The sequence below is a fragment of the Mycotypha africana genome (genome assembly GCF_025528875.1).
Source record: "Mycotypha africana strain NRRL 2978 chromosome Unknown BDF20scaffold_8, whole genome shotgun sequence".
Taxonomy (NCBI): Eukaryota; Fungi; Mucoromycota; class Mucoromycetes; order Mucorales; family Mycotyphaceae; genus Mycotypha; species Mycotypha africana.
In genome coordinates this window covers 768,831-786,426 of record NW_026515732.1, presented here as the reverse complement: position 1 = coordinate 786,426, position 17,596 = coordinate 768,831, and the positions used below count along the sequence as shown (strand labels likewise).

The following is a 17,596-nucleotide window of genomic DNA, read 5'->3' as shown; positions in this document are numbered from 1 at the left end:
ATAAAAACGCTTGTACATATCAATGACAATGGATGCGATTCAACATCACTATCATAACGTCCGTTTGTGCACTCAATATGTTCTAAAATTAAAACTCTACACTATAACATGTGTGATATACAATAAGCCATTAAAATGAGTTTGGTACATTTTACATAGCATGCTATTAAGCTAGGTCTTTACGTTGATGTGGACCGTCAACTCAGTTTAATTTGTTCCGATCATCACCATAAGTAAGTGCTAGTTACGATACTCAGGGCAAGCAATGTCATCTTTCTTTCATGGAGTGCTAGCCCATCCAGACGGTTCAGAGACTATGGAAGCAATCTGACTGCATACGGACAAAATACGTATAAGAAAGTTCAGTCTCTGCAGCTGAATTCATGAAAAATTACCAAAGAAAAACATCCGATATAGTCTTTCTGAGCATTGACTTCAAATGCTACCTATGGCAAGCAAGTTAATGAAACGCATAACACGTTGAACACTTCAATAGGCTAACTGGGCAAAACAGCTCCAAATAATGACTGAATTTACAATTCCTTTCGCTTCATTGTGACTGCACAAAAATAAGCTCCCCTTTAACAATTGAGGGGAAAATCGACAGCCTTGTCCCTTTCCCATTCAACAAAAGATGTCAACTGTAAGAAATTTAGTAGCCAAATCGAATAATGGTACAGGAGCATTTGTTTTGCAATGTCGCAAGATGGTGTTCAACTACTGCGAACACTGGGGAAGCAATAAAGGGATGATGTAAGTTGGCACTGGCCATTGGATTGTTCAACTATTTTTACCCCGGTTTTCCCGAAAATTGACTGTTGCTTTCTGCCCCACAAAACTTTTAGTGAATTTATAAAGAAGGACCTTGCTCAATTTGCTAAAGAGAACCCACAAATCGAAATTGCCGTTCAACCAAGGCCCAACCATCATCCTGTCATCCGAGGCTACTATTGTAAGTAGTTTCTACCAGAAAAGAAAGCAAGAGGATAGTATAAAAATTAACAAATATCGGTTATTCTAATAGTGAATGGGCGGGATAAAGTCATTTGTACCCGTAACTTGAAGCCTGCAGAAATCAGAGAGAAGGCGTACCTATTGAGAGATTCCAGCGGCAAAAAGATGACAAATTTGACCAAGAAGCCTGTTATTTCGACAACTGAAAGTGTCCGTGGTATATGGTCACCATTCCATTCCCATCCTCACACTATTTGAGGCACGGAATATCGCATGCAAAAGAGCAGAGTAAAAATACACCTTGTACATATATATTTATAGCAACATATAGATCTTCAGAATATAAAAGGGCAATTAACGTTTTTACTTGGACGTTATTACGCTTGGACAAAGAAAAAGCCCATTCGTAACATTAAAGTAAAATGAAAGTAATTCTATCAGACCGTCAAAAATCATTGTGGCATTTGATAGCTTTATTCTACCTGATACGGATCTTTACAATTTGCAAGTCTTTCTGTTACAAAACACAGATTTGGCAGAGTTTGTTTTAATCAAAAGAACTTAATTGTGCATTGCTCCATTGATAAACTTCAGTAAAGACTGGTCGAAATGATCAGAACGTATAGGCATTTCTGGTGTATGAAAAGGGTTCTTCATCACAAAATCGCTGTATAAATTATATATTTTCTTCATATAGGGCTCCACATTATTAATCTGAGGGTTAGTTATCAATAAAAATTTCGTGCCTACATGCAAAAAGATGAGTTGACGAATTCATAACAGCTGGAATGGTCGTCATTTTCTTTATCCATTTACCTGTTAGTGTTTGGTGACAATATAGCTTGAAATTTTCAGCCTCCAACATCTCAATGCCAGAGGAGTTTCGTACAGGTGAGATTTTGCTTGTGATGGCATGAACACTATTCAATGGACACGATATAAGTAAACCTCCTCTCATCCATCAAGTGAATGGCCTGAAACATACTTTGCGCAATTTACCCGTGAAATGTGCCTGCCAGAACCAAATATTCATTACTCGATAGTTTTTCGAGATGGCCGCCGAAATCTTTTTGGTAGACAAGACCGCCTGCTTTATTGATAATGTATAAAGAGTAAATCATACTGTATAGAGTATTTTATAGACTACAGCTCTGAATGAAGAGGATATACGACTAGTCAACCTTTTCAATCCTGCTCCTGGAATTTTTAAATGGGCAGGTCCGGAAATCAAAAAATTGAAAAAAAAAGTCCATAGAAAGTTAAATTATGCATTAACAGTTCTTTATGTGCCTATATTTCTTTCCGCTAGCGAGCAAAAACCACTTCCTTACCTAATGCTACAGGACCTTTTTACACGTATAAGGAAAAATAAACAGAACGCTCCCAACAGTAGTGAACTGCAATCCCCTTCTAGAGAAGTATCTCCCACCACTTCCACCTCTACATCAAAATATAAAAAGATACACAGCTCAGGTCAAGGGCAGACAATCACTTTTGAGAATGTCAAAGTGGACTTTCCTTTACGTCCTTGTAAGAGCAAATGTTCAAAAACTGGAGACTCAAAATACAATGAACTTTGATATGTATTCTACTTCTTGTTTGTACGATAGATGCTGCGCAGATTCAAATGTTGAATAAGGTAATTCATTCTTTTCTCGGAAGAATTAGATCTGTTGATCATCTAATGACAGATCGACGACGATCTAGATGATTCATGCCTTCAATAATGGTGAAAATGCTTTGCTTGAGAGCCCAACAGGTATACCTTCATTGTAGCATGTTTCAGCCATATGCAGTTGTTGTCCATTTTTTTAACCAACAATGATTTTTGAATAAAGGATCTGGAAAATCGCTTGCGATTATTTGCGCCGCCTTAGGTAATAGATGTTATATCAAACAGAAATTTTGGTTCGTGTAATCTAAGAATTCAAGCATAATTTCTGAAAACACATTAATGGATATAGCATGGAGAGAACATCAAGAAAGAATTGCGGCTGCTCAACTGAAGGAACAGAAAAATGAATCAAAAGCAGCACCATTATCACCATCAGAACTACAATTAAAATTAAAACAAGCACAACAGCTGCAAGAAACTAGAAAAAGAAAACTGGAAGCGTTATCATCTTTGCCATCACCTGCACCTTCTCATACAGGCAATCCGGAGCAACCTTCTCCACTTAAGAAGGCGAAAGAAGAATACAAACCCGAGAAAAGCGTTATAGAAATAGTAGACGAAGATGACGATGATTTTCAGGTACCACTTGTTAGAAAGAAGATGGATTCAAAAGCAACGTTAGACCTAGTTGATGTAAATGCGAAAGATGAACTAGCGTTGCACAAAGTCGATGGTGATGTGAACAACATGGCCACGTCAGAGGAAGTTGCCGCATTAAAGTATGACACCTATAAGAAAGTTCCTAGAATATTCATTGGATCAAGAACGTAACTATCAACGTTTATAGCGACATTAAACAGTCCAAAACAGAAAAGGAAATCACAAAGTGTGTTTCATATTCTAACTACCTGCTTTAACGATTCTATAGACATAAGCAAATTGCTCAATTAATAGCAGAATTGAAATACAATACTGGATACAATCCTCGTAAGCTTCGAACTCCAGTTGGTTTTCTTTTTATAGACGGAAATAGATTGGTGTATTGTGAATTATTTACTAATCAGTTATTGAGAATAGGCTCAACAATCTTGGGTAGTCGGGAACACCTATGTAGTAACGTATCGAAGCGTCATATTGTGATCTTCACTTATACGTTGTCTCACTCGCATTTTTTGTTTAACAGTACACCCTGGTATCGCAAAAAAGAAGACTGAAAAGAAGGAGAGAAAGAATAGGGCCGACAGGTAGATCTCGTACATGCATACACAAGGCATCTTACTTGGCTTTACTGACTATTTTTGCATATTTACAATTAGAGTAAGTTTGGTAGATGATGAGGAGGAAAAATGTCCTTTTGCTGCCAACAGTATGCGAATTGTGAATCATTCTTCGCTCAAATCCATCAACAGGGTTTGGGAGATAGATGATATCATTGAACTTGGTGTTAAAACGAAAGGATGTCCATATTATGCTGCTCGGAAACTATATGAAGGTGCCGAAATCATATTCGGTCCTTATAATTATATTATCGACCCGGTGATTCGAAAGATTTTGGACATCAACCTCAAAGATAGTATTGTTATTCTAGACGAAGCACATAACATAGAAGATGCCGCTAGATCAGCAGGGTCATTGGAGCTGGACGAAGATACTTTAGATAAGATAATTAAAGAATTCAGTATGGTAGCGAAATACGGCGGAGAAAGAGAAGCCCACCTACAGCTTGAATTAATATTTGATCAGTTGCGTGATGCAATGATGTCTGATAATCTTCAATATAACGTGAACGAATATGAGCGGAAGTTCATTCAGTAAGTCGAGTATAGCGCCTAGAAACTAAACGTCAATATGTTTCTGAAGGCTTAACCTTCCTTCCTACTTCCTACTGTGCCATTTTTTAGCTGGACAGGTCAAGCAATCATAAATAAGTTGGCAGAAATCAACATTACCAAGCACACATTTAGAGATATGTTAGAGCCTGCTTATAAATTGGTTTCCAAGTATTCCGACGAGATCAGAAAAGAGATCGAAGAATTTGAATACTTGAAAAAATATAATGTCTCTCCGGGAGATGAAGATGCAATATCAGCAGACGAAGCTGTCGGAAACAATGATTATCCCAAGTGTGTCAGTCTCCGTACTTTACAGCTTATTCAGAATTTGTTCATGATATTGGGATTCATTTTTAACACAGAAGAGAACCACGCTGACGATTATCAGCTCGTATTCATCAAAGCAATGAACCAAGATGGTGGTTTGAACGTCAACAAAAGCCGTATCCGCAGCAAAAAAGGGAAAGACAATAGAGTAACATTATGGAGGCATGAATTGGCATTTTGGTGTCTAAATCCAGCTATCATCTTTCGAAACATGTGTGAGCATACGCGGTCTGTTATTTTGACTAGTGGTACTTTGGCGCCTGTAAGTGCTTAGATACATATTTGAATCTTATATGTATATATTGGTTAATCATTATCATTTTTTTCTAGTTGAATACATTCGCTTCAGAACTAGGTGTTGATTTGTAAGTTGACAAACACAACAATCGTTGATCCTAAATGTCTTACATAATAAGAACCGACTCTTTTTTCTCTACAATCCACCATTAAATTCTACAGTAACCAGAGATTAGAAGCCAATCATGTCATTAAACCTTCTCAAGTTTGGATTAGTGCTATTGGAAGAGGGTAAAGAGAAGTATCTGGTTCGTGTTTGTTATTATCGGCTGTTATTGACAGCATTCTATAGCCCAAATAATGTATCTTTAAAAGGTGTTTACAATACTTTGGAATCACTCCCATACCAGGATGAAGTTGGAGCCAGTAAGTTTTTACATGAGGTGCTTGTATACACAAATCCAATGATTACCCTACTTACACTTTAATGTCTTTAGCCTTGTTACAGATCGTCAGCACTATACCTTTTGGTATACTTTGCTTCGTACCATCATACAAAGTCATGGATATGTTATTGAAAAGATGGAAGGTAAAACTAGCCTCTTTAGCTCTTTCATTGTCTGCATTTCTTTTTCTTCTCACTTCAAACTCATTCTTCTGTAATATCAGCTAACAGGCATTTATGATAAAATCAGTCAGAGAAAGATAATTCTGTCAGGTGAATACGATTGGCTCTATTGTTTTACACTTTTTGCTGTAATACATTGACTAACACTTGTCATACAGAGCCTAAAGGGAGCAACAAAGAAGAATTTGAAGAAATGCTGAAACAATTTTATGGCCAGATTAAAAGAGTTGAAAATGGTGAAGAAGAAAACGGGTTGGATGGTGCACTATTACTGGCAGTAAGTCCGGGTGAACCCCTTGAGTTTTTAATACCCCTTGGTGCCTACTATCCTCACACAACCATCACTTCCAGGTTTTTAGAGGGAAAGTCAGTGAAGGTATTGATTTCAGTGATAATTACTGTCGTACTGTTGTAACTCTAGGCATTCCCTATCCCGGCTTGTAAGTCAACTGAGCATTCTTGCAATAGTATACAACAGTTCTTCAATTACGTATGTAGGGATGACTATTTAACCTTTAAGCACTCACTTTTCAGGAAGGATTTGAAAGTCAAGCTTAAAAAGGAATATAATGATAAAATTAAGAGGGAAGCCATCGACAAAGAAGTTCTCAACGGTAATCAATGGTATACAGCTGAAGCATACAGAGGTATTGCCTTTCAATACTTGTTATTGTTAATTGAGGGTTTATAATTGTTCTAACAAAGAGATTTTCCCCTCATATATAGCAATGAACCAAGCTTTAGGAAGGTGCATCCGACACAAAAACGTAAACTCATATGAAACGATTCCTTTAAGTTTTAGTACATGTAGCTCATCTGAAATTATCATATTTACATATTAGGATTGGGGAGCAATCATCCTACTTGATGAAAGGTTTTCTGATCCAAACTCAAGAAGAGGTCTTTCTCGTTGGGTTAGAGAGTTATTTTCAGAGCATCATGGTTATCAAAATGCCATGGGCAGTCTCCGAGAATTCGCAGCTAATCAAATGGAACGAATGCATGTGCAGAAGTTGGAGTCAAAGAAACTTGAAGAGGAGCGCTTGAAGAATACTATTGTTATTGAAGATGAAATTGCAACTTCTGAAGTAGGCAATAATTCGCCTACAATGTTAGTAGAGTCGAAAACAACATTGGCGGCCGAATTGAAAGAAAAAGACAAAGTTGTGGATAAAAGCACTAAAGTTATAGATGTTGAAAATATTTCATGTGTTAGCATTGAGAATAATGAAGATGCAGATAATTCAGCTCAAATAATTGAAAGAGAATTAGCAATTGATGCAAAACAGACTTCCCAAATTCAGGCAAGTGATATCTGTTTAGAAGACGACCACATTGATGCTTCAGCAGCTCTTCTTCATCGCCAGCTATTTGCTGATGTTGACGTTGACATTGATGATATTCTTTCCCCCAACGATAAATCCATAAATAACACTCATGTGTCATCTAACGACAGTGTCACGCCAATCATTCAAATTGCAAAACCTGAAGATGTCACGAATACCGCACATACAATAACAAACACGACAATTTGTTGCAAATGCTGCTCTAAAAGTCTCCTATTTGGTCCTCATGATTCTATTGTATCGCCAATTCAACACATTCCACAAAGTGTCCGAAACGAACTCATGAACGATGATATAGTTGAACTTAGCCCACCAAGTCATTTCAGCACGCCGAATAACTTCCTGCAAGGTGGCCCTCTTGGTTTAAGCGACTTTTCTGAAAGGACAGACGGCGTAATCTTTTGCAAGGCAGATGAAATTGCATTTTGTCCGCTAACCTGCGTATGTGATAAAGGGACGGTTCTTGGTCTGCTCATTTGTCTCGCTGGTAAAAAATATTCAGCTTACCAAGGGAAGGTCTATTTCAGCCGTAAAGCCGTACAAATAAATACATCGCAGCAAAAGAGGAAAACTGATAACGTGGCAAGAGCGCCAGTGCAAGACATGTTGGAAATACCTAATACCCAATACTCAGCAATGAGTGATACCAGTGACATATTTTACGGCCTATGACGATATCTAATTCAACAATATCCATATCGCAACTATAGTTCTGTATAAAGAATTTTTTCATTTTCAATTGAATAAAAGATATAACATGTTCAATATAAACTTTCCCCAAACGAATTCGCGGCATCAGCTTTGAACTGTCAAATAAAGACGAGCCAAGATGCTTGCAAAATTGGAACCGGAATGGAGGTATAGGCTTTCTAGTATCTGAATGACTCAAGCTTTGTCAACGAAAAGCAAAACGTAAGCTTTGTAGGCTACAAAAATAAATCTTTTATAGCCCTGACAAAGGATCTAAGGCAGATACGAATAAAAAGTTAAAGAAAACAAGAGACGCATTTGCCACCTTTGCACGGCTTTTTATAGGGACGGGGAAAGGGAAAAAAAAATTTTTTCTGGCTGTGACTAAAAATAACATCGCAGTTTTCGCATCTTCTATTCCAATTTTCAGTACCAAATCTGAGCAACAGCATATTGCTAAAAGTCGAAGCCGTGATTTAAGAAATACATGGAGAACTGTGAGAGCTTAGATATACAGCAACATTAAAAAGCAAATGTGCATAAAAATATATGTCATTATCATATGATGCTGCCGTAACAAGTGTTTTTTAACTGTTAACAGTGCAGCCTTCTCATTTTTATTGTAATTGTTGTGTCAAAATATGGCCGATACCTAAAATTGTGCTATAACAACTTGGGAAATCAAATACATGCCATATAGGTGCGTCTCTAATTGTTTTTTCGCTTGACTTTCGCACGAAATGGCTATTAAATTGAGACTATATTACAATTAAAATTCAGATTAATTTTAAAACTTTTATGGATGAAAAGTATAGTTTTTGGGATCATACCTTTTCTGTGAAAATGCTCACTGCCGATACGTGACTTTGATGGGACTGTCTAATTGAAGCATAAATGTTCAGGAAAGAAAAAAGAATTCTGTAATTGTAAATTTGACAGAGAGCTCTTTATATCGAAATAAGCTTGCCACTGATGTAGGTACCATGACACAGTCGATTTGCAGAAAAAAAGTTTAATGAATAAAATTTTTTAGGTCTCGTATTATTGTAAAGAATCTACCTAAATTCTTAACAGAGGAAAAGTTTCGTGAACACTTTGCAAAGAAAGGAGAAGTTACAGATGTTAAACTCATGAAAACAGCGTAAAGTAGATCTGTTTTGGATCGATTGCGAATGAAGAAAGTTACTCGCCAACTAACTACTTACGGTTGATTTTTGTTGATATAATTATAGAAAAGGCACTTCTCGTCGTTTCGGTTTCATTGGTTACAAGACAGAACAGGCAGCAGAAGCCGCTATTCAATACTTCAACAACACATTTATCAGTACATCAAAAATTACTGTAGAGAAAGCCATTGCCTACAAATCGGAGGCTTTACCTCGACCATGGAGTAAATATTCAGAGGGATCTAGTGCTCACGAAAAAGTAGTAGGAGGCTCATCAAAAAAGAGAAAGGACGAGTTTGCAGTTGAGGAAACAGATGCGTATAAAGAGAAGCAACAGAATCAGAAAGACAGAGATGGATTTGTCAACAAATTAGATGCTGATAAAAAGGATGCCAAATTGAAGGAATATTTGGATGTTATGACTGCACGTTCAAAGAGTAAAACGTGGGCTAACGATGATTCAGCTCCTACGCAGCAACAAGAACAGCAGAAGGAAGAAGAGGATACATCAACGACTGTTAATTATGCTGCTTCAGATGATGAGCTCTACCAAGATTTACCAGTAAAGGGGGTTAAAAAAGGGCAAGCTAACAAATCATCAGACATAGAAGAAGACAAAGAAGATGCAGACAATGAAGATGCAGTGATGAAAGATGATGCAGAAACCGAAGAAACAGCCAATACAACAATTGATACCAATTTGGAGAAAACAGCCGATCATAACGAAGACGTTGACATGGAAATTGATAATGATAAAGCTAATGATAATACGATGAAATCAGCCGATCCTAAAGAGCTTATTGAAGACACAGGACGTTTGTTTGTTCGTAATTTACCTTACGCTTGTACAGAACAAGACTTGCGGGACCTGTTTGGTCAATATGGTAGCTTATCTGAAGTTCATATGCCTATTGCGAAAGATACCAAGAAACCCAAAGGTTACGCGTATATTTTATATTTATTACCTGAACATGCTGTCAAGGCTTACGAAGCTCTCGACATGCAAACTTTCCAGGGCCGTTTGCTACATATTCTTCCTGCTCAAGAAAAACCACCATCAAAAGAAGACGATTTGGTTGGCCTTAACGGCACAAAATTAAGTTCAGTCAAAAAGGAGAAAGAAAAGAAGCGTAGAAATCTTGCAGGCAATGATTTCAATTGGAACTCTCTTTATATGAGTGTAAGTTATGACAGGCTCATAAGGTCTAATGGCATTATCATACTTACTCTCAATTTCTTTCATAATTTGACATACTAGGCTGATGCTGTTGCAGAATCAATTGCTGACCGTTTAGGTGTTTCAAAGTCTGAGGTTCTAAATGCTGAATCCGATAACATGGCTGTCAGATTAGCCTTAGCAGAAACACAGATCATTAATGAAACCAAAGAGTTCTTTGAGAAGCACGGTATCTTTCTTGGCAACTTTTCGAAAACCGAGCGAAGTGACACCACCATCTTGGTTAAAAATATTCCCTATGGCACAACTGAAGAAGACATGAGAGAATTGTTTGGTAAATTTGGTGAATTAGGGCGTGTATTGATCCCTCCAGCAAAAACAATAGCAGTGGTAGAATTTTTGGAACCTAGTGAAGCTCGAAGTGCGTTTAAATCTTTAGCGTACAGACGTTATAAAGATTCCCTCATTTATTTAGAAAAGGCTCCAAGCGGAATCTTCAGGGATAAATTTGTTCGCGACCCCAACGAGTCGAAAAAGAAGGAAGTCGAAGAAAAGAAACCTTCTAGCGCAGCCGACCTTCTTGAAGCTTCTTCGTCTGCTACTGTTGATGACGGAGATAGTGATGCTATAACCTCTGTCTTTGTTAAAAATCTCAATTTCAGTACTACCCCTGAAGCTCTCCGCAATGCTTTTAAGGGTATTGAGGGTTATCGGGCATCGCGTATCAATGTCAAAGCGGATCCAAGGAATCCTGGAAAGACCCTAAGTATGGGCTTTGGCTTTGTAGAATTCAACAATAAGTCGAACGCTGAAAAAGCACTAAACGCTATGCAGGTAAATATTGCTACATGTTCATAGAAAAAAACAGAAACAAAAGACACTCACTGGTAAAATATATAAGGGTTACATACTAGATGGACATGCCTTGGAAATGAAATTATCTCACCGTAAAGCTGATACCAAATCGAAAAAATCGAAAACACCGGATACCACAAAATTGGTGGTACGTAATGTACCATTTGAAGCTACTAGTAGAGATTTACGAGAACTATTTAGGTACAGTATACAATTTGTGTTGTCTGCTACATTGGTAAGAATAGAATATATCTCTAATGCCGGCTTATTCTTGCTTTTGTACAATTAGCGCATATGGTCAACTGAAATCCTTGCGTATGCCAAAAAAGTTCAATGGTGGTCATCGTGGTTTCGCTTTCTTAGAATTCTTAACCAAGCAAGAAGCCAAAAATGTATATGAAAACATGGGCAATATTCACTTGTACGGTCGTCATTTGGTATTAGAATGGGCACAAGACGATGAAAATGTTGATGCGCTCAGAGAAAAGACCGGCAAACACTATTCTAAAGAAGAAAGTCTTGGTGGTCGCGTGAATAAAAGACAAAAGGTTGACTTGGATGCTAACGATGAAATGTTAGAGTAAAGAAAAGTTCAACTTCACATTTTGTACATAGTTCTATTTTATAAATAATAAAGAAGTTTACAATCAACTTATTGCAGATGTGGTTTGTGTGTTTCCTTTTATGATGGAGTTTCTGTTGCTACGACTGTGGCTCGTCTTAATTCTTAACGACAATTTATATGCAGCCGTAAAAACTTCAAAATCCTTTCTTTTTTAGGCTTTCCGAATTATTCTTCTAGTTTTCTCGACGTTCATTTTTTAAAGTTTTCGATATGGAGAAAAAAAGTACGTTAGAGGTCCATTGCACGATACACTGTTTTGATGTTACTTCTCAACGTTGAACTAAAAACGCCTCAATATAGACTCGCAAGTTGAAAGACCTATCGTATTTTTTGACATCGCGATCGGCGATGTCCCTGTTGGAAGAATGAAGATGGAACTCTTTTCTGACATTGTTCCCAAGACGGCCGAAAACTTTAGGTAATTTCCAATACTATTTTACAAATATTTTATTATTTTTCTTTGACTCAAGTCATTTTATGATAATAGACAATTATGTACAGGTGAATTTAGGTAATTGTGCTCTCCTTATGTGGAAGTAGACATAGCAATGTTGATTTGTTAAAAAAAACTGATCGATCAATTCCCAACTCAAAGGAAAAATGGACAACCGCAAGGATACAAAAACTGCATATTCCACAGGTAATTGCTGATGTTATCATAGTTAGTTTAACTATCTTCTTTGACATATTTGATCCATTGTACAGAGTGATAAAAGATTTCATGGTTCAAGGTGGTGACTTCATTAAAGGAGACGGCACTGGATCAATGAGTATTTATGGAGAAAAGTTTGAAGATGAGAATTTTATCGAAAAACACAGCAGTGCAGGATTGTTATCGATGGTAATATCATATTGACATTGAAACAGGGCCTTCATATTGAATGCTTATCTTGCACACTTTCATTTGGCAGGCTAATTCTGGCCCGAATACAAATGGTTGTCAATTTTTTATTACATGTGATACTTGTGACTTTCTGGATGGCAAGCATGTTGTTTTTGGACGCTTGGTTGATGGTTTATTGACCCTTCGTAAGATTGAAAATGTATCCACCGGTCCCAACAATAGACCAAAATTGGAAATTAAGATCACAGGTATGAACAGAAAGGATGTAGATTTGCTTTCTTTTACTTTTTATTAACTTACTATTGTAAATTATACTTAGAATGTGGGCAAATGTAATAAGGGAAGAACTTTCTTCTCCTTTAATGAAGGATATCTAAAGCAAGTTACATTGTCTGTGTTGTCATAATATTATTAAATATAGATTTTTCATTGTAAAAAGGAAAAGTGTGCAGCATGTTGGTTCGTAAGAGGGAAAATTTACATGTTAGGGGGTTGCTGCTGCTGAGATGGCTGTGGTGGTTGCTGTTGCCCTTGCTGCTGCTGCTGCTGCTGCTGCCTTGCTAATAGCAGCCTTTGGTGTAAGTCTCTCATCGCGTTTGGCTGTAAATTGCCCAAGTTAGCCAAATTAGCCATATTAATGTTATTCATACCAAACAGATTTCCGGCAGCAGCCATGGCATTATTAGGGACACCATTATTAAGATTTAAGTTCGACAATAAAAGACTATTTGCATTTAATCCTACAGATGAATGAAAGATGTCTTTCAGTGAAAAATATGAGTATTGATAAACTTTGCATAAAAGAGCTTACCATTCATGTTTTGTTGTTGATTCTGGATCTGTTGTGGAGTAGATGTTTGCTGCTGCTGTTGTTGTGCATTGGCTGGATTTCCTAAACCTGCAGCATTCAGCATCTGTTGTTGTCTAAGTTGATTCTGTAACTGTTGCAAATTGGCTGCGTTAGCGCCATTTAATAAATGCAGATTGGCTGTATTCTGAAGGCCAGCAAATATGGCAGCATTCACATTACCCGCCGAAACAGGCATTGCTGAGCCTTGTTGTTGTTGTTGTTGTTGTTGTTGTTGTTGAGGAAGCCCTTGTGGTATAGAATTGGATGGAAGATTGTTACTTGGTGGCATATTAGGTATACTGGCATTCAAATCAGGAAGATTGGCATTTGCGAACACAATACCCAACAGCTTACCAGCTGTATGAGTCAAGACAACGCCATGCTGATCATTATTTCCTGGTGTATTGGAATTGAAGGATATAGTGGCAATCTGTATATTTCCATGAGTTAGAAGTTCAACACTATTACTAATTAATCGTTTTTTTTAGAACCTACATATTTCTTTTGGTCAAGGTTTCGAACTAATAAAGTGAAATTTGTTTGATCCTGTTGACTACTCGTATTTAAGGGTCTGAACTGACAGAATGGTAATTTATTCTCAATGGCTTGTCGTTGAACGATTTGTGCACGTGCTAAAGGTGAACGTCCAGCAATTTGAAGACGTGTAGGCCATATCTCAGGACGACTGAATGGAAAGTGTAAGTATTTCAAAGAGCAGAATTTTTATAAAATGTTTGTTACAAATTAGAAACACTTACTACTCCTCTAAGCTTACACTATTTCCTTTTAACGTGATAGCAAATGCGCCACAATGGCAACTGAATTCTTGAAGTTGACCTTCAGGTGTTTTGATATGCCATACAATTTCTCCAGTCCAAATAGGGTTCGTGGGCACAGAGCCTACAGGATGCTGCTGTTGTGGATGTTGTTGTTGTGCTGCTTGAATTTGTTGTTGTGGAGTTTGCTGTTGACCTTGAACTTGAACCTGTGGAGTTTGTTGTAGGTTGACTGCCTGTTGCTGTAGTGTCAGGTGTTGCGGTGTTTGTTGTTGTTGTTGCGCTAATGCTTGTTGCATCTGAGGTGTCTGAAGCCCTTGTTGAGGGAGCTGCTGCTGCGGCTGCTGAGGTGTTTGTCCTTGTTGAGCCTGTTGTTGCTGTTGCTGTATTATCTGTTGTTGAGCTTGGGCTTGATGCTGTAATAACTGGGCTTGTAGATCGGTTAGGTTAGGCGGTCTACCGCCATTTCTTTGCGCCAACTGTGCAGCAATAAGCATTCGCTGCTGTGGTGTGAGATTGGCAGGTAGTTGCGCAATATTAATTTGCGGTTGTTGCTGCTGCGAGAGCATATTAGAGTCATTATTAGGTATATTGGCACTACCAAGATCAGGAGTTCCTGGTCTTACGGATAAGTTGTTATTGAATGCAACAGGCGACGATCCAGCAGGTATAGAGGCAGTGGTGGCTGGTGTACCTATTGATTCTGCGGGCGCTTGGGATACATTCGTATTATTTGTTGTACCTGCTCCTGAAGTTCGTCGTAACTGACCACTTACTCGCAACAAGGCTGCCTGGATTTGTTGCAATTGATTCTGTTGAAGAGGCGTTAAATTTACACCCTGGGACAGTAGGTGGTTTCTTTGTTGTATGAGATATTGTTGTATCTGCAAAGGATTTTGCATGCGGCCCGCCATTTGATGTTGAAACTGTGCCTGATTAAGGGAAGGCCTCTGCTGTTGTTGTTGGTTGGGTGCTTGCTGTTGTTGCTGCTGTTGCTGTTGCTGTTGCTGTTGCTGTTGCTGTTGCTGTTGCTGTTGCTGTTGCTGTTGCTGTTGCTGTTGCTGTTGCTGTTGCTGTTGCTGCTGTTGCTGTTGCTGTTGCTGTTGCTGTTGCTGTTGCTGTTGCTGTTGCTGTTGCTGTTGCTGCTGTTGCTGTTGCTGTTGCTGTTGCTGTTGCTGTTGCTGTTGCTGTTGCTGTTGCTGTTGCTGTTGCTGTTGCTGTTGCTGTTGCTGTTGCTGTTGCTGTTGCTGTAATTGCTGCTGGGCTTGATGCATTTGTTGTAACTGTAATTGTTGAAACTGTTGCTGTTGTTGAGCATGCTGTAACTGTTGTAATTGCTGTTGAGGGGAAACTTGTTGTTGCTGTTGCAAAGCTTGCTGAGGTGGAAACTGAGGTGTCTGTTGCATTTGCGCTTGAAGATTTTGTGGTTGTTGTTTTGGTGTTGAATGAGTAGGTTGAGGTGTACTTTGCATTTGCTGTTTAACCAAAGAAGGAGATTGCATTTGCTGCTGTGGAAGGCTTTGTGGAAGAGTCTGTGGATGAGATTGTAATTGCTGTTGTGTCGGTGACATATGTGTTTTTGGTGGCACATTCTGATTCGGCTGAGATTGCTGTATCCCAGGTGATGCCTTCGTTGTTTGATTAGTAAAGGTTTGCTTATCAGCAAGCGCTGGCGAGCTTTGTTTATTGGTATCCATTTCTGCTTCCGGTTCTTGTTTGATATCAGTCGTCGATGGTTGTTTGTCAGGGATTTGTGCATTATTTCTAGTATCCGCTTCTGCAAAGTTCTTCCCATCAAAAGATGGCTTAGGTAAGCTAATCTGCCCAGGAATATTGTCTCTTTTCTTCTTCTTATTTGGCTCGTTGGATAACAATTGTGGTGAGCTATGCTTTTGTGGTATTGAAGATTGACTTGTCAACGCCGGTAGTGTAGGCAAATTGAAACCAGCTAATTTAACTACATGTGATGGAATTACAGTCTCTTGCACTGTATTGACTTCTGTTCTTTCTTCATTTATGAGCGAAATGATATTGTCTACTTCTTTGGATTTGATCTCTGGTGAAATGAATGAGAGCTTTACATTTGCCTTAATAAATTCAAACGATAAAAAAAGTCAATACATTTTTTTATTTCTTCTATAAAATTGTTGATAGATGAGTACCTTTCTCATCTCGTCGGCAATATCATTCATATTAAGCCCACTATACTTGTCGTCTAAATTGCATTTTGTTCGATTTTTGTACGGTAGACTGTTCGAAATCAAAATGCAGTGCTGTATAGGCTCTTTACCATCCAATTCAGCCCTATATTCATCGAAAAGCTACAAACCAAGATAACATGCTAAGTTAATGGATTACGCTACTTTTCGTTATTATGCCTACCTCTAAAGCAGCCACCATGCCTTCTTCAACTGCATTTTTCAGTATGCCTCCATTCTCAAAGGTAGTACTTTTGAAGATATCTTGAAATAAAATAGCATCGGATGTGAAATATTTCTTATCTACAGTGACATCCGAAGATGGCTCATAGTCTCCAAATATAACGAGTCCATACTTTAAAACGGGCTGTTATTTTGTAAGTAATGTGTCTTGAGGAAGCATATAATAGTATTTTCTATTTTACCGTTATTTTTGATTTGGTATGTCCGTTGTCATTTTCAGTTGCTATGGGTGATCGCAATTGCCTACGTGAACAGAATAGTTATAATTATCCATTGAATCGTGATTCCGAATGACAAGCATTCTGCGATAGTTTTTGTACCTTATAATAGGCTCGACATAAGCTTCATATAGAATTCGGAAATGATGTTTCATCCTTGCTGAGCCGTCCACAACAAATACTACTGCTACTTCCACTTTCTGACTGTGAGGGGCTTGGATTAGAGGCGATTGACGTTGTGCTAGTAATGGCGAAGCAGTAGACGCTGGTGTTGCAACTCCCGTATTGGCCATTTTACTATTGTTTATACGTGAATAGTCGGTTTTGGTAAAGGTTAAAGAGTTGCGCGATATATCGTAGATGCTGAATTATAAGTAAAGAGTGTACACGAGGAGAGATCTATATGATTGCCTGCAGCTAAATGACAACGCCTACGGTGGGTTGCTATTGAGTTTGTCAAAAAAGAAGAAAAAAATGACTTTCAAATACACATGGACAAAAAAAAAAAAAAAAAAAAAAAAAAAAAAAAAAAAAAACTTGAGGTTTCCTTATATAGCAGGTCAAGCTGTATCAAGCAAAAAGTGAATAACTAACTATGTAGAGGGCGCTTTCACGGGACTTGACCGTTTAAAAAAGAAGACATTTCCGTGGTTCTCTCATTTCAACGGTGACTATTGGGTTAGCATAGCATACCACTCACAAATGGTTTGTCCATGTCGATTCTCAACAGTTGAATATGGGATAAACTTGAATGGATTTATACTTTGGGTTTTTCCTTCAAAGATATACATTGGCCGTTGTACGAAGCTAAAGCATAATTATAACTTTATGAAAATTTGCCTGCATCAGCTCGTTTTTAGTGCTCTCCGCGAGATTATTTAATTAATCCCACAAGATGAAGAAGACAAATAATGATGCAATCGAAAATAACTGAGGAAATTTGTAAATTTGGTAATTGTTGCAACTTAGAAGAATAGGTTGGCAAAAGAATATGAAGCTTTTACCGATAATATAG

The 17,596-nt window shown here is 37.9% G+C and overlaps 6 protein-coding genes across 6 annotated transcripts; 4 read left to right on the top strand and 2 right to left on the bottom strand.

The window, feature by feature from the left end:
- The first annotated feature begins 168 nt into the window (after positions 1-168).
- On the top strand, positions 169-1,444 carry BDF20DRAFT_653710 (thioredoxin-like protein). Its single transcript, XM_053075954.1, has 3 exons — positions 169-753; positions 846-952; positions 1,025-1,444. The coding sequence occupies exons 1-3, from the start codon at positions 635-637 to the stop codon at positions 1,210-1,212; spliced, it is 414 nt and encodes a 137-aa protein (XP_052934117.1). The 5' UTR covers positions 169-634; the 3' UTR covers positions 1,213-1,444.
- Positions 1,445-1,515: 71 nt separating this feature from the next.
- BDF20DRAFT_914895 (Sybindin-like protein) lies at positions 1,516-2,075 on the bottom strand (the record flags this gene model as incomplete). Its single annotated transcript, XM_053084243.1, has 3 exons — positions 1,516-1,700; positions 1,771-1,874; positions 1,954-2,075. 3 exons carry the CDS (start codon positions 2,073-2,075, stop codon positions 1,516-1,518), a joined length of 411 nt encoding a protein of 136 aa, XP_052934116.1.
- Positions 2,076-2,691: 616 nt separating this feature from the next.
- Positions 2,692-7,911, top strand: BDF20DRAFT_882455 (helicase C-terminal domain-containing protein). Its single transcript, XM_053081723.1, has 16 exons — positions 2,692-3,396; positions 3,498-3,556; positions 3,647-3,682; positions 3,753-3,813; positions 3,886-4,380; positions 4,471-4,990; positions 5,059-5,093; positions 5,188-5,256; positions 5,318-5,391; positions 5,463-5,554; positions 5,635-5,683; positions 5,752-5,870; positions 5,945-6,033; positions 6,128-6,240; positions 6,320-6,360; positions 6,436-7,911. Exons 1-16 carry the CDS (start codon positions 2,909-2,911, stop codon positions 7,609-7,611), a joined length of 3,516 nt encoding a protein of 1,171 aa, XP_052934115.1. The 5' UTR covers positions 2,692-2,908; the 3' UTR covers positions 7,612-7,911.
- A 655-nt stretch (positions 7,912-8,566) lies between these two features.
- BDF20DRAFT_977834 (uncharacterized protein) lies at positions 8,567-11,488 on the top strand. Its single transcript, XM_053085093.1, has 6 exons — positions 8,567-8,603; positions 8,663-8,770; positions 8,862-9,975; positions 10,054-10,806; positions 10,874-11,028; positions 11,117-11,488. Coding segments are annotated over exons 1-6 (2,427 nt in total). The 5' UTR covers positions 8,567-8,601; the 3' UTR covers positions 11,412-11,488.
- Positions 11,489-11,613: 125 nt separating this feature from the next.
- Positions 11,614-12,846, top strand: BDF20DRAFT_653174 (peptidyl-prolyl cis-trans isomerase H). The gene is made up of 7 exons (XM_053075952.1): positions 11,614-11,675; positions 11,753-11,870; positions 11,940-11,963; positions 12,048-12,092; positions 12,158-12,293; positions 12,364-12,544; positions 12,616-12,846. The coding sequence occupies exons 1-7, from the start codon at positions 11,663-11,665 to the stop codon at positions 12,630-12,632; spliced, it is 534 nt and encodes a 177-aa protein (XP_052934113.1). The 5' UTR covers positions 11,614-11,662; the 3' UTR covers positions 12,633-12,846.
- On the bottom strand, positions 12,540-17,077 carry BDF20DRAFT_1002419 (mediator complex subunit 25 von Willebrand factor type A-domain-containing protein). The gene is made up of 8 exons (XM_053074629.1): positions 16,684-17,077; positions 16,546-16,606; positions 16,305-16,487; positions 16,085-16,243; positions 13,905-16,009; positions 13,642-13,831; positions 13,108-13,576; positions 12,540-13,036 (listed from the first exon to the last, which is right to left on the bottom strand). The coding sequence occupies exons 1-8, from the start codon at positions 16,872-16,874 to the stop codon at positions 12,774-12,776; spliced, it is 3,621 nt and encodes a 1,206-aa protein (XP_052934112.1). The 5' UTR covers positions 16,875-17,077; the 3' UTR covers positions 12,540-12,773.
- Between the last annotated feature and the right edge of the window lie 519 nt (positions 17,078-17,596).

Coding starts and splice junctions, on each gene's coding strand:
- BDF20DRAFT_653174 (XM_053075952.1), top strand. Junction 11,871..11,939: donor AAGACGGCCGAAAACTTTAG/GTAATTTCCAAT, acceptor TTATGATAATAG/ACAATTATGTACAGGTGAAT. Junction 12,294..12,363: donor GTGCAGGATTGTTATCGATG/GTAATATCATAT, acceptor TTCATTTGGCAG/GCTAATTCTGGCCCGAATAC.
- BDF20DRAFT_977834 (XM_053085093.1), top strand. Junction 10,807..10,873: donor AAGCACTAAACGCTATGCAG/GTAAATATTGCT, acceptor AAAATATATAAG/GGTTACATACTAGATGGACA. Junction 11,029..11,116: donor GATTTACGAGAACTATTTAG/GTACAGTATACA, acceptor TTGTACAATTAG/CGCATATGGTCAACTGAAAT.
- BDF20DRAFT_882455 (XM_053081723.1), top strand. CDS start 2,909: ATGGATATAGCATGGAGAGAACATCAAGAAAGAATTGCGGCTGCTCAA. Junction 3,683..3,752: donor TAGTCGGGAACACCTATGTA/GTAACGTATCGA, acceptor TTTGTTTAACAG/TACACCCTGGTATCGCAAAA. Junction 5,684..5,751: donor GAGAAAGATAATTCTGTCAG/GTGAATACGATT, acceptor CTTGTCATACAG/AGCCTAAAGGGAGCAACAAA.
- BDF20DRAFT_1002419 (XM_053074629.1), bottom strand. CDS start 16,874: ATGGCCAATACGGGAGTTGCAACACCAGCGTCTACTGCTTCGCCATTA. Junction 16,607..16,683: donor TATGTCGAGCCTATTATAAG/GTACAAAAACTA, acceptor CTGTTCACGTAG/GCAATTGCGATCACCCATAG. Junction 13,037..13,107: donor TCAACAACAAAACATGAATG/GTAAGCTCTTTT, acceptor ATTCATCTGTAG/GATTAAATGCAAATAGTCTT.
- BDF20DRAFT_653710 (XM_053075954.1), top strand. CDS start 635: ATGTCAACTGTAAGAAATTTAGTAGCCAAATCGAATAATGGTACAGGA. Junction 754..845: donor GGAAGCAATAAAGGGATGAT/GTAAGTTGGCAC, acceptor CAAAACTTTTAG/TGAATTTATAAAGAAGGACC. Junction 953..1,024: donor TGTCATCCGAGGCTACTATT/GTAAGTAGTTTC, acceptor TTATTCTAATAG/TGAATGGGCGGGATAAAGTC.